The following is a 26354-nucleotide window of genomic DNA, read 5'->3' on the forward strand; positions in this document are numbered from 1 at the left end:
AATCTCCTTTGGGCAGTGGAGTGGAGAGGAAGGTATAAAAAAGGGTGTGCATTTTAAAGTGACTTTTAGTGTTTATGAAACACTGGAGAGACAAAGGAGTTTGCTGTCAAGTGTTATCAAAGAGAAGACACAGCAAGGAAAACAACGATTCTCTTGCCTATGGAGTTTTTCAATACATGATCCTCATCTGAGCTGTGGCCATTCTGGGACAGAATCGAAGTAACGTTTTCCATACAAACCACACTTTCAGATAACAGAAAGGCTCTTGCTTTAGTAGGATGAGGAAACAACCATTCTAAACCTAAGAATTTGAAAATGTTGCTTTAGGTTGAGCCAGCTAGACAATGAAGCAGCAAGCAGTCATTGCTTCATCCTCCTAGGAATCAAGCATGTAATTCTGCGACACTGAAGACCTCCACGGAATCAGGAGGAAGTTGGAGAAATGGCAGTGTTCTCTTGCATCACAGTAATTAGGCTTGTTCTTATGCTGGCAAATAAGAAACATGGCAAAGAAGTCTGCCATTAAGGAAAAAAAATCAGTATAGATTTTTTTAAGCCTTTTGTACTAGGTGAGTTGAGTGCTCCCATATTAGTGTTGCAGGGTAAAGTGAGAGATTCCTAAAAATCAACATCAGAGACAGCCATACTCTTTTACCCTCATCCTCCTTACTTTATGTGCCACTGCTATTTAGCCCTTTCCCAAAAAATAATAGTTTGCCCTTCTCAACAGTTTTCATGTAAGGCAGCTCCTCTTAATTATAAGACACCTTGTAAGTTTTGACTTGCTTACTTTACCACAATATTTCCTAAAGTCTTGGCCTTCACTGGTTGCTTGTTGTCATCCAGAACAATCACTGCAAAGTAAAGAAAGATCATTTTTTTCCCTTGCAAATGGTACTTTTCAGATGGACAAGGACAATTTCTAAAAAGCTTGTCTACCTGGGGAGTTAGTGCAAGCCAAGCCAGCGTGAGAAGCTACAATGCACTAACCGGCTAGGTAGACCCTGATACAGAGCACTATGGAACATCTAGTGTGAAGTAACAGGGTCTACGTAGGAAGCTAGTATGTAGTAGATTCACACCCTGGCTTGCAGCACACTAATTCACTCAGTCTATAAACCTTAATTTGATGAATGATCACTTATGTCACACTCAGTTTCGAGCAGGAACAGACAACAAGAGGAATTATAGAATTTCTGGGTACCAAAATAGAGGAGTTAAAGATTCCTATTAGCATCCCCGCCACAAATACCCTATGCCTTAAACTAACAACACACAAACTGAGAGGGAGAAGCACCTGGTCTGAATGAAAAACACCACAATAAACTACCCCTAAAAATTAAAAAAAAAAAAAAAATCTCCAGACAGTGAAATCCGAATCTCCAATTAAGAAAAGCCTTTCAGAAGTAGAGCAGTGAGCCCACGAAAAAGAGCCCCAGAATTATTAGTAAGTGATAACTAAGGTTATTAGAGATTGACCTAAAACTCTCTGTTTTTCAAATGCACAAGATCTGTCTCTGATTATCAGACTCTGCATAGTGAAACCACCATCCCAATAGGGAAGGATTATGTTTTTCATACTACAGAGAGGTGAGAAGTGACTTCTGATTTGCCCAAACTCACACCGTAGCATAGATGGGAACAGAATCCAGAGACCAACTCCAGTGCCCTTTTCAATGGTCCACACAACCTTTGTTACAATCTTCAGTAATTTGGTTATATTTCAATAGAGGACATTTAGGTTTCCAAGGGCAGAGCTTGGAACCTCCTCTTGGATACAGTCTTTATCTCGGAAATCTATTAGAATCAAATCCTTGCTGCCTGGGAGCAAAGGAAGGATGACAAATAACTTGTTGTCCAGGGCTGTGGTACCCTTATCTGTACTAACCACTCAAAGGCATGGCTTATAATAGCTAGAGATACCTCATTAAGAATGGCTGATGCATATGAACAGCAAGTGGAGGTGGGGCGGAGAGGCATATTAAGCCTTTAAATCATAAGCTTTTTGAGTGTGGCCAAGCAGAGGAGGCAACTCTGACAGATACGGCAATTTCCTGCAATATCCTTAAAAAACCTTATTGAATTAAGTTTATTTGGAGTCCATTATATTAAACACAAAGGTAATATATTATTGTGAGCCCTGGGAAATGTTATGAACGTCAAAGGACAATGGGCCAGACAAGAATGGACTTTTGGACAGTGTCAAGTGGTTTGCCTGGGGAATCTCAAAGGGGAGGTTGAATGCAGCCTTTCGAAGCAATGCCATGAGGAGGAAATCATTGTTTACTGCTTACCCATTCCCAGAATCTGAAGATCAAAGATCCAAGATGTCTAAAGAAAGGATTAACCATTTTATGGGGATGCCTGTTCTGAGCTACAGATGTTTTAACCACAGGAAAATCCCTTGGCGGGGTTTGAAGGACTGACTCCTACCTGAGTCTTTGCTGGAGTTGGGGTGATCTCTGTCAAGCTTATTAGCACGTGTGTAGGCTCTTTCATTGTTTTTAATGTTTTCTCTGTAATGTTTTTCACTTGAATAAATGTGCTTGATTAGGAAGAGCTGTGTAGTAATTTATATGTATGGGCAATTATGCTGTTTACGGCCTCTGAAAAGAAAGCAAAAAGAGTAAACGCTGGCCTATTTAGGCAGTCTCACTTGTCAGGAATACACAGTGTAGGCAGGGAACTATGCAGCCTGGAAAACCCTGACCACGACTGAGGAACAAGATGTGGGTCTCTGACCAAGAGAGGTGACAGCTGAGGAACAGGAGCCTGAAAGTGAGTGCCCTTGCTGGAGCCCATAGGGGAATACAGGGTTGACCTGACCTGCAACAGTAACATCCAGCTAGGTCTATCCTGCTACAACAATCTTGGACAATACGGAAGAAAGTTGAGGTGAGAGCAGAGATACCCACATCTGCCAACAGACCTTTGAAGTAGCATTGGCCTACCAATACACAGACTCCGACTGCTGAAAATTTGATTTTGCTGTCTGAAACCACTCCTTCAGAAAGGACAGTGATTTTAACACCTGCATAGCCTGTCACAGACAATGGGTCAGAGGCTTGGCATCAGAATAGATACAGGCCCAAGAATTCAAAAGGGGTTAATTAGACAGACGAAAGATAAGCTCAGAAAGGTTCTGGGGAAGGATGAATAGGAACTCAGAAGTCATCCTGTCCCTCTATTTGAGGGAGGGCGAGTCTGGGATGCTAACAGAAGCTTCCATTCTCCGGGGCAGATGACTACAAATTCTGTAACATTATTTGTTGCTTGTACCTGTTAAAGTAACATAAGAAAATCCATCAAGCTAGACTTGGACTCATATAGTAGGAGGAGAGAGGCTTACTCCATAACCACAGTTTTCAACAACTTATTTTTTTTTTTTTTCAGAGTAGCAGCCGTGTTAGTCTGTATTCGCAAAAAGAAAAGGAGTACTTGTGGCACCTTAGAGACTAACAAAATTATTAGAGCATAAGCGTTCGTGAGCTACAGCTCACTTCATCGGATGCATTTGGTGGAAAAAAAACAGAGGAGAGATTATATACACACACACAGAGAACATGAAACAATGGGTTTATCATACACACTGTAAGGAGAGTGATCACTTAAGATAAGCTAGATTGACAGATTGACAGAGCCAGAAGAGTACCCAGAAATCACCTACTACAGGACAGGCCCAACAAAGAAAACAACATAACGCCACTAGCCATCACCTTCAGCCCCCAACTAAAACCTCTCCAACGCATCATCAAGGATCTACAACCTATCCTGAAGGACGACCCATCACTCTCACAGATCTTGGGAGACAGACCAGTCCTTGCTTACAGACAGCCCCCCAAATTGAAGCAAATACTCACCAGCAACCACACACCACACAACAGAACCACTAACCCAGGAACCTATCCTTGCAACAAAGCCCGTCGCCAACTCTGTCCACATATCTATTCAGGGGATACCATCATAGAGCCTAATCACATCAGCCACACTATCAGAGGCTCGTTCACCTGCGCATCTACCAATGTGATATATGCCATCATGTGCCAGCAATGCCCCTCTGCCATGTACATTGGTCAAACTGGACAGTCTCTACGTAAAAGAATGAATGGACACAAATCAGACGTCAAGAATTATAACATTCAAAAACCAGTTGGAGCACACTTCAATCTCTCTGGTCACTCGATCACAGACCTGAGGGTGGCTATCCTTCAACAAAAAAGCTTCAAAAACAGACTCCAACGAGAGACTGCTGAATTGGAATTAATTTGCAAACTGGATACAATTAACTTAGGCTTGAATAGAGACTGGGAATGGATGAGTCATTACACAAAGTAAAACTATTTCCCCATGGTATTTCTCCCTCCCACCCACCCCCCACTGTTCCTGATATTCTTGTTAACTGCTGGAATTAGCCTACCTTGCTTGTCACCATGAAAGGTTTTCTTCCTTTCCCCCCCCTGCTGCTGGTGATGGCTTATCTTAAGTGATCACTCCCTTACAGTGGTATGATAAACCCATTGTTTCATGTTCTCTGTGTGTGAGTGTATATAAATCTCTCCTCTGTTTTTTCCACCAAATGCATCCGATGAAGTGAGCTGTAGCTCACGAAAGCTTATGCTCTAATAAATTTGTTAGTCTCTGAGGTGCCACAAGTACTCCTTTTTTTTTGACGCATTAGAGTCTTTAGTTTAATGTAATTTGTTTATCAAGGCACTAACTTCAGTTTTTCATATTAGATTTTGTTTCCTGAAAGCTTTGTACTTAGGTTTCCAAGATTTTTAGATTTGTTTTTTTTTTTTTTTTAAAAGAACAGTAGTTTAGGGGTATTCCTGAACAACATGGCTACCAACCTATATTCAGGGTATTTACTGCCCTCAAATCCAGGACTTGCTGTATTTTGTCTTGGATCAATAACAAACAAACTTATAGACTAAGGGACCAATACCAAATAGCAGGTCAGATCTCAGAAAATGTCAGAGCTAGAAATGAATGAGGTATATTATTAAAAAATTAATTCAGGTTTAAATTAAAATAGTTTTCCAGTAGTATGCAGCATTCATAGCCTGTCCTCGTCACCCAACATTGAATCTTGAATCGTGGCCAAATCTGGCTCTCATTTACCCCAATGTAAAGCTGGAGTCACTTCACACAATTACTTTACTCTGTATTTACAATGGTATAACAGGAAAGAATTTGGCCATTTGGGGGGAAAGGGCATTTCTTCAATTTTTTTTCCCAAATCCAATTTAAATGTATCATGACTTCGGCAACCATTGTCCAGAGAACTACTAATGCAATTTTATACCATCAAAAAGCACAGAGCTCATCTTTTAAATGGCATAAAACATTTATCTCAAACTAGTAGCTAAAGTAGCAGCAGCTAGAGTCATAACACAACTGAAGTGAGGAAAAGTGAGATAGTAATCAGAAGTGATTTCAAAGTCCTGTATTTCATTAACAGCAGGGTTACAGGATTTGTAAACTTTTCCAGTAAGTGGTCCTGAACCATTGGTTAGAAAGGAAATGTGATTGTTCCCTTACAGAATATACCTGAACATTTGTCCATTTTATCGTCCATTTTAAAGTACAGTAGAACCTCAGAGTTACGAACATCTCAGAAATGGAGGTTGTTCATAACTCTGAACAAAATGTTATGGTTGTTCTTTTAAAAGTTTACAACTGAATATTGACTTAATATAGCTTTGAAACTTTCCTATGCAAAAGAAATATGCTGCTTTCCCTTTATTTTTTTAGTAGTTTATATTTAATGTAGTACTGTGCTGTATTTGGGTTTTTTGTTTTTCTGGTTTGGGTCTCTGCTGCTGCCTGATTGCATACTTCCAGTTCCAAATGAGGTGTCTGGTTCACTGATCAGCTTGTAACTCTGATATTCCTAAGTCTGAGGTTCTACTGTAATTCCCTCTGATCCATTTAGAAGGAAGTTTTTAGATACTCTAACATCAGGTTTTGCAGAGTTCATTTAAAAATCTCTGTATATGTGCTTCCCACATATTCTTGCTAAGCCTGACTATCAGAGATTTGTGAACAGGTTTCATGCAATTAAATTCTGCAATTCTTCCCTGCTTATTAGAGCTCTGGTCAAACTTTAAGCCTTTTCTCTTTTCTCTAACTTCCTCTTTGATTCATTGTTTGTCTTCATACAATAACTACTAGTGCCAAAGTCCAGGGCAGCTGAAAATTTTTTTTTTTTAATGTTCATGTTCACTTCTACTTGTTAGAAGAAAAGTCAGCCAACCGCTCCTTCCCAAGAATGTGAGCACTCCTCCTATAGATGGCTTGACCTCAAAAAAATCTAATTATGTGTCCTTCTTGAAGTAATTCCTGAACACTCTGGGTCATAAACAGAGATCCCAGGTATAAAAATATTTTAGAATTCTTAATCTCATGGCTGCGCACTGTGCATGCAAACATCTTCCAAATAACAAAAGCTCTCACTTTTTATGCCCTATGGTGGTTCACAGCCTACAGTTTCGTACAGCTAGAAATAAAAATGCTACACAAGTACTGTTAGGATATAATGACAGGTTTCAGAGTAGCAGCCGTGTTAGTCTGTATCTGTAAAAAGAAAAGGAGTACTTGTGGCACCTTAGAGACTAACAAATTTATTAGAGCATAAGCTTTCGTGAGCTATCCCATGAAGTGAGCTGTAGCTGACAAAAGTTTATGCTCTAATAAATTTGTTAGTCTCTAAGGTGCCACAAGTATTCCTTTTCTTATTAGGATATAGATAGTCAGGCCTGCCTGTAAAGGCCTATACTCTAAGAATTTAGGTGTATTCTTATCACTTAGCTACAGAGGTATAAAAGAAAGAATCAAAATCACTGTCTGCCAGTGTAAAAGCCTTCTCTTACTGTGACCGTCTGAGGCCCTGTTCTTAGGCTAAGATCTTTGGCTAAGCAGCAGAAGCAGCCAGAAACTGGGAAGCGAACAGTCACATCCTTACATTCCAAACTAGTCACATTGAAATAAGGTGCTATTGGGCTGTTAGGAATACAATCCTGTCCTGATAATGCCTATCACCTCCAGAGAAAGGAAGTGCCTAGAAAATGTAAAAGGAAACTTAGTTTGATAGCATCCTGTCTGGCAAGAACTCACTTATCAATAGCTAGGATGTGAAATCCTCATTTCTGTGTTGTTCCATCATTGTAGTCCCCATTTCCCTATTGTTTGTCTGTATAATCTCTGTCTGGTTCTGTGATTGTTTCTGTCTGCAGTATAATTAATTTTGCTGGGTGTAAACTAATTAAGGTGGTGAGATATAATTGGTTAAATAATCATGTTACAATAAGTTAGGATTGGTTAGTCAAATTTCAGGAAAACAATTGGTTAAGGTATAGCTAAGCAGAACTCAAGTTTTACTATATAGTCTGCAGTCAGTCAAGAAGTAAGGGGGGCGATGGGAACAGGGAATGGGGGTGGGGAAACTGGAATCATGTTTTGCTAAGGGGGAGAATGGGAACAGGGACACAGGTAAGGCTCTGTGGTGTCAGAGCTGGGAAGGAGGACACTGAGGTAGGAAACTGGAATCATGCTTGCTTGAAGTTCACCCCAATAAACATCAAATTGTTTGCACCTTTGGACTTCAGGTATTGTTGCTCTCTGTTCATGCGAGAAGGACCAGGGAAGTAAGCGGGTGAAGGAAAGCCCCCTGACAAGTACTGAAATGTAGTGTGTTTAACAACTCTCTCAAATATGAGCCCCTGTACAAGTCTGAACACATAACACTGTCTTCTTTGATAAAACGATGGGGATGCGAGGCAGGTACAAATAGCCAGGATTTATACCCTTACTGTGTTACTTTTTAGTTCATCATTACATGTATGTAATCATCTTTATACACTTAAAATCAGGTGAGTTTTTATATTAAATGTTGTAGAGAAAAAGATCAGATCAGTGTGTGTTCTTAAACATACATGTACAATGTATATGTCCAACAAGCAAAGCCATTTAGCCTCTGAATAACACATGTAGTCATAGATGTAAACTACAGGCATGACAATACATTCTTAAAGCACTATTTATCTACCTAGTCTAGCTACTATTCCCTCTCCACCAATTATAAAGATGATCACTATTAACACTATTTTTCCTAATCGTTAAAAAACAATGTCACTGCTGGTTATGATTTAACACTAATTACTGCAGATTATGGTTTGAAACTCTGAGCATTTCATAATATCTATTGCTCATTGTATGCAGGCATTCCAAACCTCAGTCTCAACAGTACAATGACAACTGCAGTAGCCAGTTCCTTGTGCACTTCAAATTTCACAGTATGCCAGAGAAATTTGGGTGCACAAAGAATGCGTCAGACTAACAACTGAAAGATGGAAAGGAATGTTGTGCTAACAGGGCAGACTGCTAAGGATCTGACCTTGTGAGTTTTTTGAGCACTTCCTGAAAAATGCAAGCATCTTCAAGGGATACAGGATAAATAAAACCCACATGATTAAGTGGTTGCTGTAATTTAACTGTACTGGATACTGGAGCCTGATTGTAAGAACTGATGCTTCTGCACCTGATACAGGTCAAAAAGTTGCATGTGTGCATGTGAGAGAAAGAGAAAAAATGGCTTTAAGTCAATCTTGAGGCCACTGGGCTGGTTCCAGGGGGCAACATGGAATAGCATCAGATCTGCTCTAAACTGCGCCAATTGGTAACATACACAATTGGATCTCCTGGATGTGTCAGCTCCCAAATCATGTTTTCTTCCCCAGCCAAACTGGGGAGGAAGGAAAAATAAAGAAATGTTGGTGAGGAACTACTATGTTGACCCAACGTCACATGGACATTCACCCAGTTAAGCCAGAGAGGTGCAAAACTGATGGAGGAGAGGCCAGTTTTGGCCCTAGATAACTGCAATCTTAAGGCCCGATCTTGTGATGTGCTGAGCTCTCACTCAGAAGTGCAAGCAACCTCCTCTCCTATTGATATACACTGCACACACTTACCATTATATCCTGGCACTGATTTTCCTGCCTGTCCTGGTGGAGGAGTTGTTGAGTTTCCCAAACCGATGCAGGAAGCAGTAATTGCAGACCCAGTTTCTGTTATGTAATAGAAGGAAAATATGTCAGTTAAGGCTTGTACTTAGTGTCATTAAGTACTTATTGGTGCCAAGCTTTGTTTCTAGTTCAGCATATCAAAAATACATTCCCAGATGAGCAATGAAAAAAGATTCATATAGAATATGTAATGAATGCAAATTTTCACCACAGAAATCAGAGTGCACCAAAAGGCCACGTTTCCATTCAATAACGGATAATTAAAAAAAAGAAATCTATATTGCACTAAGAAAATAATAGCTTATTCTGCCGTGGACCTAGGGGAGTAAGAGAACAATAAATTACACATTCACAAGAAACCTATAGATGATAGGACTGCTACATAAGATTATTTTATATATGTATTTTAAGAGTTGCCCCATCAACCAGAATCAAGAGGAACAATCTCTAGAAAACACACTAGACTGGCCTTGTCTTATTATTATTCTTCCTCTCTGTTTAGACTGTCCTAGTGCTTTCTGTGTAAGGTGGTTGCACGTAGCTTTTGTAGGCCGAGCTGACTGCACACACCGGCATTCCTCCATTTCACTCCATGAGCTCCCAGGGTGCCATCCTCCCATCCCCCTTTATTTCACGGATTCCCTGTAACTTACCCCACCCACTCCCTTATGCCTGGGACTCTGTGTGTCCCATCCCTCCCTCCCCTCCATTGCAATGGGCTCTGTGTGCCCTCATCCCCCGTCCATCGCCAGAAACTCTGTGATCCCCCCACCCATTTCCCCTCATGCAGGGACTCGTATGCACCTTCATTTCCCCTATACCGGGGTCCCCAAATATCCCTCCCACCATGAATCTGTTTCATTCCCTCCTTATACCAGGGTTCTTCCATTCCAAGGGCTCTGTGTATGCTCCCCTCCTCATTTTCCTTTTCCTCATCATTTTATTTCCATCTTTTAGATAAGTCATTCAGGGTGTCAATATGTTAAACTACTGGAAGATGTAGATGGGATGGGATATTGTTATACTGGAATATATTAATGGGTGCCTTCCACCAGTTTGATTTATAGACAATTGGAAAGAAAGTGGAAGCTGCTGTTGTTCTAAACAGATGGCAGGGGCTCCATGTTCCCCATTTTCCTCCTTTCAGTTTTCCAATTTCCCCTGTATATCAGCACACTGATGCCTAGAATATTCCCTGGAATTGGTCAGATGTGGTATTTAAAATTTATGGTGTTACATACAGAGGGAGGAATGCAGTTGTGCAAAGCCTTTGCAAGGTCGACAGAATTCTATTTTGGGGCTGAGAAATTCTCTCCCTTGAGATGCTCAGAAAGCAGACAAATGCAATATTTCCCAATTTCATGCTGCTGGGCAGGAAGACCAGAGAGTAGTCTCTGTTATGAAGCAATAGATCACTACTTTATCTGGAACTACTGCAAATAGTTCAGGAAAATCTAGTTTATAAGTCCTGGGGTTTTCATTGAGATACCACTTTGGGAACTATTTGCAGCTACACAGTGAAGAGGAAAGGAAAAATAAAGTAATATAAAGTATGCCGTAGTAGTAATACAAAGTAAGTATGTCTGTGCTGCAGTCATGAGGTGCTAGATTAAAGCTAGCTCAGGTACAGTCACACAAGTTGCAATCAAAGCCCATGTTTCAATGTAGATGTACCTTAAGTTTCTGAAGTTACTAGAAAGAAACTTCATGGGAGTGCTGCGAGCAGGGGAGTCATTCCTTCAGTATTGCCAGCCCCAAGCATTCAACAAATCATGAGTCAAACCCCCAAAAGCATGAGATTTGACAAGCAACACACTGACTGAGGTGTTTTGTTTTTACTTGCTCTCTGGCTTGTGAATCTTTAGTGCTCAGATATTCAAGCTTATCTCCACACCCAGGATGTCTAGGAATTTACTTTAATTAAAATGAAAGCTGAGTTTCTGATGTGGTCATATAACTCCAGGGTCTGTGAGGAGGGTTAATGAAAATCATTACAATATTCACAATAAAACTGAGGGTTGTGTGTGTTTATAGGAGTATTGCTCTACAGCAGTCTTACTTCCTTCTGGAAGGAAGCTAAGTCTGTATTCTCACTACAGAGGCTTTTCATGTTGGCAGATTCTTACAGGAGTTAACCAGTCAGTGGTGACATTAATACAGAAAATTTAATAGGGTCCTTATTTAGTCTACTGGCTTTACCATGTACGCAGGGCCCAAAATGGGCTGGTGTGCAGTAGTTTTGGCCAGTGACACTGATGGCCTTACTGGAATTTCAACTCATCCATTTTTCAAGCTAAGCAAGCCAGTGCAGAACCAGACATGGCCCTTGAACTTGCCCAGCAAGAGAAGCATGCCAAGTTATGAAAAAAATCCCACCTTAAGGCAGCCTGTCTCAGATGCAAGAGGCAGATAACAGCTACACTTAGAAGAGCCACAGAGGTCACAGATAGAAAGGGGAAAGGCAGTGGATGCAGCTGCTGGCAGCTTGAACTGGAACCTCAGGGATCTCCACTGGGAGGAGGCTGAAAGTGGTCTGACCAGGAGCTTTGAGGGTCAAAGGGAAAGTAGGAAAGAGAAAAACAAATGGAGACAACTAACTGAGGGAGAACAGGTCAGAGGAGATTGGGAGAAAGTAAAACTGAGGGTTGCACCCAGGCTGAGAGAAAATCGGGGGGGAGGGGGGGGTCAGGCACAGATTCACAGTAGAAAACAAAGGAGGGAGAAAATGGTTCAGAGTTCTAATGAGAAAAGGAGGAAAGAAAGAGTAGAATAAATGATGTGTGAAAACTAGAAGGAAAAAAACAATAAGGATACAGCATTGCTGTACCTCTGAGCCATAGTTTAGATAAAAGTGAGGGTTATGGCAAAGATTAATAACATCACAATATGGGCCTATTTCCAAGAGAGAGAGAAACTCTCTTATTCTGCAGGCAGAAAAAGGGTAATGGGTTCCTGCTGCCCTATGATGTAAAAGAAAGGAGCCACGTCCCATTTAACAATACGTGTGAGGTTATTTGCCAGGGTTCTCTTGTAGTAGAAGCAGTAGGAGGCAGTAGCAGAAGGTAATGGAGCTGCAGAAACAGAAACCCTGAAAGATGTTATTCAGCAGGTTTGAAACTGAATTTTCCCCAAAACACTGATATCGGGCTATTATGGACCCTGACCTTTTCTTCCTCATTCATTTTTTCTAAACAGAATGAAGTCATATTGAAAATGAAGGGCAGATACATTTAAATACACCAAATTTTTACACAGTCTGCATTTCCATGGGGTGGGGGGGGAGGAAAGGAATCAGAAAACAAGGGGGACAGGAGAATCTTCCAGCTGATTGCAGGAGTTGCAGGGAGGAGGCTGCCAAACCTACTGCAACAGGTCTGTTGAGAAAGGCCTGGTCTACACTACTAAATTATGCCAGCATAACTATGTCATGTAGGAATGTGAAAAAATTCACACCTTCTAGGCCAGTGGTGAGCCTGCAGACAGACAATGTAAGCAAAAAGAAAAGGAGTACTTGTGGCACCTTAGAGACTAACAAATTTGAGCATAAGCTTTCGTGTATAAAACTGTATTTTCCACTGAATGCATCCGATGAAGTGAACTGTAGCTCACAAAAGCTTATGTTCAAATAAATTTGTTAGTCTCCAAGGTGCCACAAGTCCTCCTTTTCTTTTTGCGAATACAGACTAACACGGCTGCTACTCTGAAACCTGTCAATGTAAACACTGTCTCGCAGCCCGCCAGCAGATTACCCTGATGGGCCACAGGTTGCCCACCACTGTTGTAGGCAGTCTAGCTATGCCAGCAGAATGGAGTAGTGTAGATGCAACTAAGCCGACAGAAGACTCTCTCTGTTAGCTTAGCTAAAATCATTCAGGGTTGATGTGCTACTACTGCAGCAGCAGAACTCTTATCAGCATATGCAATGTCTACACTCGCAGTCTATGCCAGCATAGCTTTACTGAAAGACTCTTGTAGTGCAGACATGGCCAAAAGGTGATATATGGGTTTGGCTTTGAGATGAGAGCTGAGAAGAGGAAATCATAGGCCACAGTCAGTCTCCTTTCAGATGACCTGGACTGCTCATTTGTTTGTGGACATCATTTGTCAGTGTATTTAAAATTTAAACTTCTGACAAGCTGATGCCCAACTACCTGCTGCTGCAGTAGGTGGTACTGAGGAAAAAGCTCCCCTTCCAAACACCACTCTTCAGCCTGTTAACATTCTCTCTGTGAGGTCCTCCAGCTTATCCTCTCTGCTTCAGTATACCCCAAACAACTGATACTGTATACAGTTCCTTTCTCTAGTGCCTCCTGTTCCCATAGATGAGGTCACATTCACTGGTGAAGAGTCAGGTGCAACTCCATTAACTTCAGCTTAGACCAGCGATGGATATAGGCTCAGACACCAAACAAATGTGTGTGGGGGGGGGAGGAGAAGGGAGAGAAGAGACAGAATGCATACTTGAAAGCCTTGCAATACAATCCTGAAAGAATGAAAAATGGGGGGGACGGGATGACACAGGAGGGAAGTAGGAGGATAGCCATAGGCAGCTAGGAACTTAGGACTGGGAAATCCAGGGCCCCAGACAGTATCCCACCCCTATAACACAACAGCCATCACAAATGTCCTCTTAGGGCAACCTGGGCCTCCTCCATTCCCCCGCATCTTCAGGAAACCTGTGGTTTGTTCCAGAAGAGAGGATTCAGCATTTACCCACCTGAGCAAAGGACTTTGTGGGAGTCAGAGTAGCTCTGCTGACATCATCCCAATGGAGTGACTGCAGCCAAGAGAGCTACAAATATAATGTCCCCCTGCTATGATAATGGTGGAAAACCTCCCGACGCCCATGTTGGATTCCCAAATCAGGGAGGACCAGTAGGACTGGTCTAGGTTGCAGGAAGAATATACTCAGTGTTAGGTCTGGGATTGGGAAGCATTGAAGAGTCTGGTCATGGAGATTCTGAAAAATTCTTGATTTTAGAACTCATTTTGTCTTAATCCACTCCTAGGAGTTGGCCTGAGACTGCTAAACTCAGTTCACATGGGCAGCAAAGTAGTTCTGTCACTGAAAATTGTTACGGTACCTATCAACCTAAGCCACATTTGAACTTGTAACAGACAGACATCGCCAAAAGGCTGAATGTCTCATTAGGAGTTTCATGAAACCATCCAATATATGACTTTATCACTGTTTTAATGCAATGTTCTGGATGTGACAGTCTATAACTCAGCAAACAAATTTATATTTCTTACTCCACAACATTGCCAAATACAGAAATATTAATAAATTCTACCATTAGTATCATTGTTGACAGCAGTTTGTGAACTCCAGCCAATTTCTGTTTATACACAAGTTGACAGGAATGGGGAATGCCTTTGACAAGGCAAATTACTACAGCTGCAAAGCAATGATTCTGTCAAAAAAATGGAATGAACACAGAACATTACAGTAACCTAATCCACAGATATGATTAGTGTGCACTAGGAATTGACATAAATTTGTCACTGCAGTCCTCCTGTTCAAAGGTCTTGGAGAGAGGGGAGATCTGTGAAGTCTTCAAGGATAAGTTAGGATCCACTTGGTGCTTTTTATGCACAATCTACAGAACTAACAATGTGAACTAAAAGTGAACCATGCTATTATATTGATTTATATTTCTGCACTTACTTGCTACACAATAAAAAATATAAAAAGACTGAACTGTGTTCCATCACAAGAGTGATGTCATGGTGGGAGTCTGCTATAGACCACCGGACCAGGGGGATGAGGTGGATGAGGCTTTCTTCCGGCAACTCACGGAAGCTACTAGATCGCATGCCCTGATTCTCATGGGTGACTTTAATTTTCCTGATATCTGCTGGGAGAGCAATACAGCGGTGCATAGACAATCCAGGAAGTTTTTGGAAAGCGTAGGGGACAATTTCCTGGTGCAAGTGCTAGGGGAGCCAACTAGGGGGAGCGCTTTTCTTGACCTGCTGCTCACAAACCGGGTAGAATTAGTGGGGGAAGCAAAAGTGGATGGGAATCTGGGAGGCAGTGACCATGAGTTGGTTGAGTTCAGGATCCTGACGCAGGGAAGAAAGGTAAGCAGCAGGATACGGACCCTGGACTTCAGGAAAGCAGACTTTGACTCCCTCAGGGAACAGATGGCCAGGATCCCCTGGGGGACTAACATGAAAGGGAAGGGAGTCCAGGAGAGCTGGCTGTATTTCAAGGAATCCCTGTTGAGGTTACAGGGACAAACCATCCCGATGAGTCGAAAGAATAGTAAATATGGCAGGCGACCAGCTTGGCTTAATGGTGAAATCTTAGCGGATCTTAAACATAAAAAAGAAGCTTACAAGAAGTGGAAGGTTGGACATATGACCAGGGAAGAGTATAAAAATATTGCTCGGGCATGTAGGAAAGATATCAGGAGGGCCAAATCGCACCTGGAGCTGCAGCTAGCAAGAGATGTCAAGAGTAACAAGAAGGGTTTCTTCAGGTATGTTGGCAACAAGAAGAAAGCCAAGGAAAGTGTGGGCCCCTTACTGAATGAGGGAGGCAAGCTAGGGACAGAGGATGTGGAAAAAGCTAATGTACTCAATGCTTTTTTTTGCCTCTGTTTTCACTAACAAGGTCAGCTCCCAGACTGCTGTGCTGGGCATCACAAAATGGGGAAGAGATGGCCAGCCCTCTGTAGAGATAGAGGTGGTTAGGGACTATTTAGAAAAGCTGGACGTGCACAAGTCCATGGGGCCGGACGAATTGCATCCGAGAGTGCTGAGGGAATTGGCGGCTGTGATTGCAGAGCCCTTGGCCATTATCTTTGAAAACTCGTGGCGAACGGGGGAAGTCCCGGATGACTGGAAAAAGGCTAATGTAGTGCCCATCTTTAAAAAAGGGAAGAAGGAGGATCCTGGGAACTACAGGCCAGTCAGCCTCACCTCAGTCCCTGGAAAAATCATGGAGCAGGTCCTCAAAGAATCAATCCTGAAGCACTTAGAGGAGAGGAAAGTGATCAGGAACAGTCAGCATGGATTCACCAAGGGAAGGTCATGCCTGACTAATCTAATCGCCTTTTATGATGAGATTACTGGTTCTGTGGATGAAGGGAAAGCAGTGGATGTATTATTTCTTGACTTTAGCAAAGCTTTTGACACGGTCTCCCACAGCATTCTTGTCAGCAAGTTAAGGAAGTATGGGCTGGATGAATGCACTATAAGGTGGGTAGAAAGCTGGCTAGATTGTCGGGCTCAACGGGTAGTGATCAATGGCTCCATGTCTAGTTGGCAGCCGGTGTCAAGTGGAGTGCCCCAGGGGTCGGTCCTGGGGCCCGTTTTGTTCAATATCTTCATAAATGATCTGGAGGATGGTGTGGATTGCACTCTCAGCAAATTTGCGGATGATACTAAACTGGGAGGAGTGGTAGATACGCTGGAGGGGAGGGATAGGATACAGAAGGACCTAGACAAATTGGAAGATTGGGCCAAAAGAAATCTAATGAGGTTCAATAAGGATAAGTGCAGGGTCCTGCACTTAGGATGGAAGAATCCAATGCACCGCTACAGACTAGGGACCGAATGGCTCGGCAGCAGTTCTGCGGAAAAGGACCTAGGGGTGACAGTGGACGAGAAGCTGGATATGAGTCAGCAGTGTGCCCTTGTTGCCAAGAAGGCCAATGGCATTTTGGGATGTATAAGTAGGGGCATAGCGAGCAGATCGAGGGACGTGATCGTTCCCCTCTATTCGACACTGGTGAGGCCTCATCTGGAGTACTGTGTCCAGTTTTTGGGCCCCACACTACAAGAAGGATGTGGATAAATTGGAAAGAGTACAGCGAAGGGCAACAAAAATGATTAGGGGTCTAGAGCACATGACTTATGAGGAGAGGCTGAGGGAGCTGGGATTGTTTAGTCTGCAGAAGAGAAGAATGAGGGGGGATTTGATAGCTGCTTTCAACTACCTGAAAGGGGGTTTCAAAGAGGATGGCTCTAGACTGTTCTCAATGGTAGCAGATGACAGAACGAGGAGTAATGGTCTCAAGTTGCAATGGGGGAGGTTTAGATTGGATATTAGGAAAAACTTTTTCACTAAGAGGGTGGTGAAACACTGGAATGCGTTACCTAGGGAGGTGGTAGAATCTCCTTCCTTAGAGGTTTTTAAGGTCAGGCTTGACAAAGCCCTGGCTAGGATGATTTAACTGGGACTTGGTCCTGCTTTGAGCAGGGGGTTGGACTAGATGACCTTCTGGGGTCCCTTCCAACCCTGATATTCTATGATTCTATGATTCTATGATCTCTTCTAAATATTTCTAATACAGCGGATATGCAATTTCAGTAGCAGCTACTTTGTGATACTGTCTTGATAGTTACCACTGTGAATGTACCATTTTTAGTATCTACCCTACCATAGGGGTCAAATGCTGGTCCCTGATGTGCACACATGAGACAGTGGGAATCTAACAAACAGCCCTGTATCTTGGCCCAATTAGCCCTGTATCCTGTCTTTCAACGGTGGCCAGTGCCAAAGAGAATGAAGATAACAGCAAGTTTGCAGATGACACTAAACTGGGAGGAGAGGTAAATAAGATGGAGGGTAGGGATAGGATACAGAGGGACCTAGACAAATTAGAGGATTGGGCCAAAAGAAATCTGATGAGGTTCAACAAGGACAAGTGCAGAGTCCTGCACTTAGGATGGAAGAATCCCATGCAGACTAGGGATCAAATGGCTAGGCAGCAGTTCTGCAGAAAAGGACCTGGAGGTTACAGTGGACGAGAAGCTGGATATGAGTCAACAGGGTGCCCTTGTTGCCAAGAAGGCCAATGGCATTTTGGGATGTATAAGTAGGGACATTGCCAGCAGATTGAGAGACGTGATCATTCCCCTCTATTCGACATTGATGAGGCCTCGTCTGGAATACTGTGTCCAGTTTTGGGCCCCACATTACAAGAAGGATGTGGAAAAATTGGAAAGCATCCAGCGGAGGACAACAAAAATTATTAGGGGACTGGAATACATGATTTATGAGGAGAGGCTGAGGGAACTGGGATTGTTTAGTCTGCGGAAGAGAAGAATGACGGGGGATTTGATAGCTGCTTTCAGCTACCTGAAAGGGGGTTCCAAAGAGGATGGATCTAGACTGTTCAGTGGTACCAGATGACAGAGCAAGGAATAATGGTCTCAAGTTGCAATGGGGGAGGTTTAGATTGGATATTAGGAAAAACTTTTTCACCCGGAGGGTGGTGAAGCACTGGAATGCGTTACCGAGGGAGGTGGTGGAATCTCCTTCCTTGAGGTTTTTAAGATCAGGCTTCACAAAGCCCTGTTTGGGATGATTTAGTTGGTGATTGGTCTTGCATTGTAAGGGGATTGGACTAGATGACCTCCTGAGGTTCCTTCCAACCCTGATATTCTATGATTCTAGGGCAACTATCATCCAGTCCCAGCTTCTAGAAGTCAGAGATTTAAAAAGACAGAGCCTGAGGCTGTTTTCCTTGACTATCTTGGCAAATAGCCATTGATGGACCTAACCCCCACAAACCTAATTCTTTTTTGAACCCAGTTATACTTTTGGCCTTCACAACATCCCCTCGCAACTAGTTTCATGAATTGCCTATGTATTGTGTAAAGAACTTTCTTTGTGTTTGTTTTAAACCTGCTGGCTATTAAATTAATTAGGTGACATGTGGTTCTTGTGTTATGTTAAGGGATAAACAACACGTCTGTATTCACGACATCATTCATGATTATACACCCCTATCACCTCCCCCCTTAATTATATCTTTCCTAAAATGAATAATCCCAGTCTTTTTAATCTCTCCTCATGAGGAACCTGTTTCATACCCCTCATCATTTTTATCTTTCTCTGCACCTTTTCCAATTCTAACACTTCTTTTTTGAGATGGGACACAGTATTCAAGGTGTGGGCGTAACATGCATTTATACAGTGATATTGTGATATTTACAGTCTTTTATCTATCCATTTCCTAATGGTACCTCACATTATTAGCTTTTTTGACATTGAGGAGATGTTTTCAGAGAATTATCCACAGTGACTCCAAGATCTTTCTTGAGTGGTAACAGCTAATTTAGACCCCATCATTTTGTATGTGTAATTGAGATTATTTTTTCCAATATGCATAAACTTTTGTATTCATCAACAGTGAATTTCACCTGTCATTTTGTTGCCCACTAACACAATTTTGTGAGATGTCTTTGTCACTTCTCACAGTCAGCTTTGGATTTATCTTGAGTACTGTTGTATCATTTGCAAATTTTGCCACTTCACAGTTTACCCCTTTTTCAAGAGAACTGATGAATAAGCGAATGGCACAGTTTCCAATACAGATCCTTAAGCGACCTCACTATTTACCACTTTCCACTGTTCCTTTATTCCTACTCTTTGTTTCCTATCTTTTAACCAGTTATTGATCCATGAGAGGACTTTCCCTCTTATCCCATGATTGCCTACTTTCCTTATGATGTTTTGGTGAGGGACCTTGTCAAAGGCTTTCTGAAAGTCCAAGTACACTATACCCAATGGATCACTCTTGTCCACATGCTTGCTGACATTCTCAAAGAATTCTAATACATTGGGGAGACATGATTTCCCTTCACAAAAACTGTACTGACTCTTCCCCAACATATTGTGTTCATGTGTGTGATAATTCTGTTCTTTACTATAGTTTCAACCAATTTGCCTTGTACTAAAATTAGGGTTACTGGTCTATATAACTGCCAGGATAACCTCTGTAGATTTTTTTTTTTTAAAAAAAAATCAGTGTTACATTAGCTATCCTCATTAGCTATTAGTCGTCTACTACACAGGCTGATTTAAGTGACAGGTTACATACCACAGTTTGTAGTTCTGTAATTTCATATCTGAGTTTCTTCAGAATTCTTGAGTGAAAACCATTTGGTCCTAGGGACTTATTACAGTTTAATTTATCAATTTGTTCCAAAACCAATTTTTTCATACTACGTAAAGTCAACCTGTGGAACTCCTTGCCAGAGGATGTTGTGAAGGCCAAGACTATAACAGGGTTGAAAAAATAACTAGGTAAGTTCATGAAGGACAGGTCCATCAATGGCTATTAGCCAGGATGGGCAGGGATGGTTTTTCTAGCTTCCGTTTGCCAGAAACTGGGAATGGGTGACAGGGGATGGATCACCTGTCTGTTCATTCCCTTTGGGGCACCTGGCATACTGGCTGACAGGATACTGGACTAGACAGACCTTTGGTCTGACCCAGTATGGCCATTCTTACGTTAACCTCCTCTATTGACACTTCAATCTTGCACAGTTCCTCAGACCTGTCACCTAAAAGAATGGTTCATGTGTGGGAATCTCCCTCACATCCTCTGCAGTGACAACCGATGCAAAGTATTCATGTAGAGCTTGTCTACACTATCACTTTTGTCAGTACAACTTATGTCACACAGGAGTGTGAAAAAAAACACACCCCGTACAATGTAAGTTACACTAACAGAAGCACCGGGGTGGACAGCACTATGTCAGTGGGAGATCTTCTCCTGCCAACATAGCTACCGCTGCTCATGGAGGCAGTTTTATTATGTGAACAGGAGAGCTCTCTCACATCGGCATAGAGAGGCTAGCTGAGCAATCTTACGGCAGCGCAGCTGCATTGGTACAGCTGTGCCACTGTTAGTTCGCTAGTGTAGACATGGCTTTAGCTTTCCCACAACAGTTTTGTCTTCCTTCAGTGCTCCTTTAGCACCTTGACTGCCCTGTGGCTCCACTGATTGTTTGGCAGGCTTCCTGAATCTAATGCACTTTAAAAAAAATTGCTGTTTGTATGTTTTGTTGGTTGCTCTTCAAATTCTTTTTTGACCTGCCTAATTATGCTTTTACACTTGCCAGAATTTATGTTCCTTTTCATTTTCCTCTGTAGTATTTGGCTTCCAATTTTTAAAGGATGCCTTTCTCCCCTCTAAACACCTCTTTTACTCTGCTATTTAGTCATAGTGGAGTTTTTTGCAGTTTTCAAATAGTTTCCATGCAGCTTGCAGGCATTTCAGTTGTGAAAGGGGAGGGAAAATTAGGGAAACAGTAACAAAGACATACATTCATATAGGTCATCTACTAACCTGTGACTAGCCACTTTACTACCAAGAAAACAGCTAGTGAACAATTACACTTAGGAAAAGTTATTTACAGTTTGGTGCCTACCACTGTGAGAAGTTCTTCATCCCATTCTCTGCCCCTCTTCACACTGCTCAGTGGGTCAGCAAATGAAGTAAAATTTACTGGCAAAGATTCAATTTTCTGAAAGGCTAAACTCTATCCTAGCATACTGAACAGGGTGTTGCCGCAAGGAAGACCAACAAGATTAAGTGCAGCAAGAGAGAAACACACACAGAAGAATTTGGAGAAACATAACACCTTGAAAGTTCCTTTTCCTGTCAGAAAGCCAATCTGGAATTAAACACAATTTACTCATTAGACACTATTAGGTGAGGTAAGGACATACTTTCATTCTTACCTCTGAATTTCTTTTCTATTTATGTTTCTTTGAACTGTGATAATTGTGTCAGAGGCATTTTATATTTAATTCTAGACTATTTATAAGATTTGGTATACACAGATCAAAGGATTTTGAAAGCTGCTAGTTATAACCTTTTTTCTCCACCTATGTCCTCTTATTTATTAGATATGCAAAATGCCAAACATGATGCTAAGTGCCAATGGTCTGCTAAAAATAGGATTACATCCACTACAAAGTCAGAAAGAGTAAGCAGCAGGATTCTGACCTTATAGGAAGAGTCACCATAAATACTACATTTAAGGCAATACTCAAGCTGATTGTTCATTTGATTTAAAATCAACTTAAGCACTTTGCTTAAGTGCTTTCCTGAACAGAGATGCTTTTCTGAATCAGAACCTCAGATTGCAAACTCCCTAAGACACAAGCTGTCTTTCTGAACTCATCTATACACAGTTTTTGTACTGATTTAACTATATCTGTTTCTAAACCAATAGTTAAACTCGGTATAACCCCCTAGTGGGGACGCAATTATTTGAATATGAGAGTATTTATAACATTATTCATTGCTTAGTTTGGTAAATAAGCTACACCAATGCAAGCACTTATAAATTGGTATATCTGCACCCACACTGGGAGATGCACCGATTTACCTATACTAGCTTTTAAACCAATATACTTAAAATCAGTACAAACACTGTAGACAAACAAGTCCTTATTATGTGCTTTTAGAATAGGTAGTACAAAGGGGCCTGAGTTTGACTATGGCTTCCCGGTACTACCATAATAAAAATAAACTTGATCTTGGACTCTGGAGCCACAACCAGCATTTCTGTAACAACTGGTAACCCTGATAACACTACTTTCGTCACTTCTTGCAAGTATACAAAATCCAGAGGAAGTCACAAGACCAGTTAAAATATTTAAAAGATTATTTTGTCTGGAGAAACAGTGCTGGTTTCTTTATAAAATTGCAAAAATTCAAATCCATTCAGAGAATTTGTGTTTCTTTTTTAAATGTAATCACATGAGAAATCAACAACTCCTTTTTCTTCCTATCGTATCAGTAGTCACCGCACACCTGCTTTCATGAACATCTGTTTAATTTGTAAAAACCAGTCTCTCATGGTAATATAGTTGTTCTATTCAATTCAATCATAAAAATATATAATTCTCAAGATCTTTGCCCAACTCTCTCAGTAAAGTGTGTAAACAGTATACTGTAAAAGCTTTGTTATCAGCATGTTGGGAGGAATGGGGGGGTGCCAGTTAATCAAAAATTCTGGTTAACTAAGAATTATACATATCAATGGAATACCAATTTTCAAAGAATTAGAATACAATAAAATGAATAAAGTATAAAATAATAAACAGGTACTCACCAATCCAGTAGTAGTACTGCACTGCAGAGCGGTTGGTTTCTTGAAGCACTTGTGTATACAGGTAATCTTATGACACTACATATCATTATGGGCAGTACATGGCATACACCCAGATCACTAAAAATACACTTAACACTAAAACTATACTGAACATTATTCAGAAGGCACTTCAGGATCTTGCAGTGCCTCAGGGTCATCATTACCAACATCAATTATCATTGTAGATGTAGAAGGTGGTGTAGGAGATAGGGTCATTACAGATTCAGCCCAATGACACCCTGGAAGCTGCTTTTTTGAATAAATCCCTGATACCAGCTTGCTTACTTGTCTTTTGCCTCTTTTGCATAAAAGTCGAGGGCAGAATTCTGCAATTGCATAACCTCCTGGGCATTATACTAGTCCTGGTTACTAGACTGAAGATTTATATTAGGAGATATCAGAAATGCCAGTTAACAGGGCTTTCTGGTTGATAAAGTGCCGGATAACACAGCTTTTACTGTATATTTATATACTGTATTGTGCACAACATACACACACACCTGCCCACCTCTGGGGTTTCAAAGAACACCCAAACCTGGCAAACTTCGGAAGTGTGGCTGCAATTAACTGAGCTTACTGGGAAACACTCATTAGCTTAACTGGAATTTGGTTGCCTATGACAAGGGTTGAAATGGAAGTCCAGTGATTGTGCAGTGCTCCAAGTTAGTCACAGTGCAGCTGAAGTTTATAGAGGGAATTTGCAAGTGTACCACTTTCCTCTGCCTCGGAGTATTAGTTGATATAGTATATTTGTTAAATAGACAAGAGCAGAGTGATTATTGAGATATTCAGACATAAGGAGTAGGTCTTTCGGTCTTACTTTGAAGATTTCAGATACTAGGACTAAAGATTTAAAGATGCATAAAATAATGCAATGCATATGATAATAAAATGTATTTTCATGCGTTAATTGAAACCCAATTTTTTTATTCTCTTCCTGTTGTAATACTATAACTGATACATGATGAAATACTTAATAGACAGAAATGGATGTGATAAAAAGTAATTACACATCTCAGTGCTAACCATTTACTGTTTAATCATTTTGAGAAAGCTTTATATATTTTATGCAGAGTTATACTGTAACGATGGAAGAGGATGATTAGATTATTACTGTGTAATTTAGGTAAATCTATCTGCAGCAGGGATTAACATTTTATAAATTGTTTCTCTCCCTCTCTTTCTTCAGGAAAATCTTCATCAAGGCTGCCTTAAAACTTGCAAAGGATTATTCTTCCCATAAACTAGATTCATGGAGCTTAACTCTGGAATTTCTGTTCTCAAATCATCAGTAAAATTGTCTACTTGACACTAATGAGGACTCTGTTCTATGAAGGGGGGGGGAACAGTTGCCAAGCAACAAGAATGACATCAGCAACCTGTAACATTTTCACACAAATATACAAACTGGGGGCGCTGTCACAGCCACTTTCACTCACACAGCTGAGACTGCATTAGACTTAACTCATTGTTTCTTACACAAACGCCCCCCTCCCACCCCTAAATTCTCCTATCTAGTGCATCCTAAAAATAGCTCAGAGATGAGCTCCATGACTGAAGATCATTTTACACTTCCTTTGTTTCCAACCATCAAAACTGCATAAAGGAAATTTTAAAAGGGGTGGACATTTATAATGCTTTATTCTTACTACTGCAGGTCCCTTCACTGCATATGGAATAACAGCTGGAAATTACTTAGATTAAACAGCACAGAGAAACTAAAATCAGACAGAAAAAAAAGTTTAAAATATACTAAACTGATATAGAATGTCAGGATAGGTAACAAATTGGATACAATAAATTAGAATGCAGAATTATAGAGACGCGGAGGTGACCACTGTAAGGAACCCAGTAAACCTGTGCAATTTAGAGAGCACAAGCTGTTTGTACTTTAATTTACTGGAGCAGACCCTAGTACTGGCTCTCTGAATCCATAGGCAAATCTTTATCATTTCTAAAAATAAAAACCAAGGGATTAGAAGCTTTTTCAAGACATAGCTTTCCTTCCCTCGGTCACAGAACCTGCACCATCTGGAGCACTTCCCAAGATGCAGAGGAGGACTGATCATCTGTCAAATGCATATTTGAAGTAATTCATATGGGATCATCTTTGGAGGAGAATATAGAAGCCACATCCAGCAAGATGATGAGATGGATCAGATTGAGTAGCACTGAACAGCTACTCAGGGCAAATTTAGGTAGCTGTAACAATTGTATTATAACTAAGATGATCATTTTAAAGTACAAACATAATTAAAGCAAACATTCTTGAGTGCCCAGTGCAGAATGTGGAAATGAATTAAAATTTTTGTTCAGGAAAATAATCCTCAAATCTGAGTACATTAAAGAAGCAGATGCCAGCTAAATGTCTGGATTAGAATCTTCTGCATCCGGAGAAGAGCCTCAGAAATCCTATGAGGTTACAAGATTAGAGTAGGAATGTAGACGATGGTGACTCCAAATGACTACAGGTAGCAGAAAGATCAGTCCTAGTGGCCAGTTTAAGTAAAGCACATCACCAGCCAAAATGTGAAGGATATGCTAGACTTCATTAATAAACTGATAGATATACTATTACCATTATATAAATCAATGGTTACCAAACAATAAAAATTACAAGAGCTATCAATCCTTAGACTTCAGGGGAAAAAACTGATCACTAGATGGAATCAGGAAGAGCTCCCCAGTCATGACACTGCATGCATAATTTGGTATTTTCTGAAGATTCTATGAAATTCACAATTTTACTGTAATCAGAAACCCAACATTATTTTGTCTCCCAGTCCTGATGGGACCTGTTGGCAGCTGCCTCCTTCTCTTCACATAGGTGAATTAATTGGATTACAATGCATACTCCCTGCACTTTCAATGAAGCTAGGTAGCAGTGGTTGGAAAGAGAGAACTGGAATCCAACCCCATCATCCCTGACACGTGTGGAGAGAAGGATCTGAGACAGCTCACATGGGCATTATGGGAGTTGAAGCCTATGGAGTATATATAGAGTATGTATGGAAAATAGGGCTGTCAAGTAATTAAAAAAAATCAATCATGATTAATTGCACTGTTAAACAATATACCATTTATTTAAATATTTTGGATGTTTTCTACATTTTCAAATATATTGATTTCTATTACAACACAGAATACAAAGTGTACAGTGCTCACTTTATATTTATTACAAATATTTGCACTGTAAAAACCAAAAGAAATACTATTTTTCAATTCAACTAATACAAGGACTGTAGTGCAATCTCTTTATCATGAAAGTTGAACTTACAAATGCAGAATTATGTACATGTGACAGGGTGCGACTCTGTTCATGGGCCCATGTCACTCCCAGGACCGTGGTGTCCTTTTCATGACATTGCCCTCCAGCTGTGCCACACTCAGTGTTCCCCTCTTCCAGGGGAACTGCAGTCC

General features: G+C 41.0%; 1 protein-coding gene across 1 annotated transcript in view; it reads right to left on the reverse strand.

The window, feature by feature from the left end:
• ACSS3 (acyl-CoA synthetase short chain family member 3) overlaps positions 1 to 26354 on the reverse strand; it is a 123010-nt gene that overhangs the window by 18228 nt on the left and 78428 nt on the right. Inside the window, exons 10-11 of the mRNA XM_038388133.2 lie at positions 8973 to 9068; positions 791 to 854 (exon numbers count right to left, since the gene is read on the reverse strand). Of these exons, the coding sequence (XP_038244061.2) occupies positions 791 to 854; positions 8973 to 9068 (160 nt within the window). The remainder of the gene's footprint in view (positions 1 to 790; positions 855 to 8972; positions 9069 to 26354) is intronic.

Source organism: Dermochelys coriacea, chromosome 1 (genome assembly GCF_009764565.3).
Source record: "Dermochelys coriacea isolate rDerCor1 chromosome 1, rDerCor1.pri.v4, whole genome shotgun sequence".
Classification (NCBI taxonomy): domain Eukaryota; kingdom Metazoa; phylum Chordata; order Testudines; family Dermochelyidae; genus Dermochelys; species Dermochelys coriacea.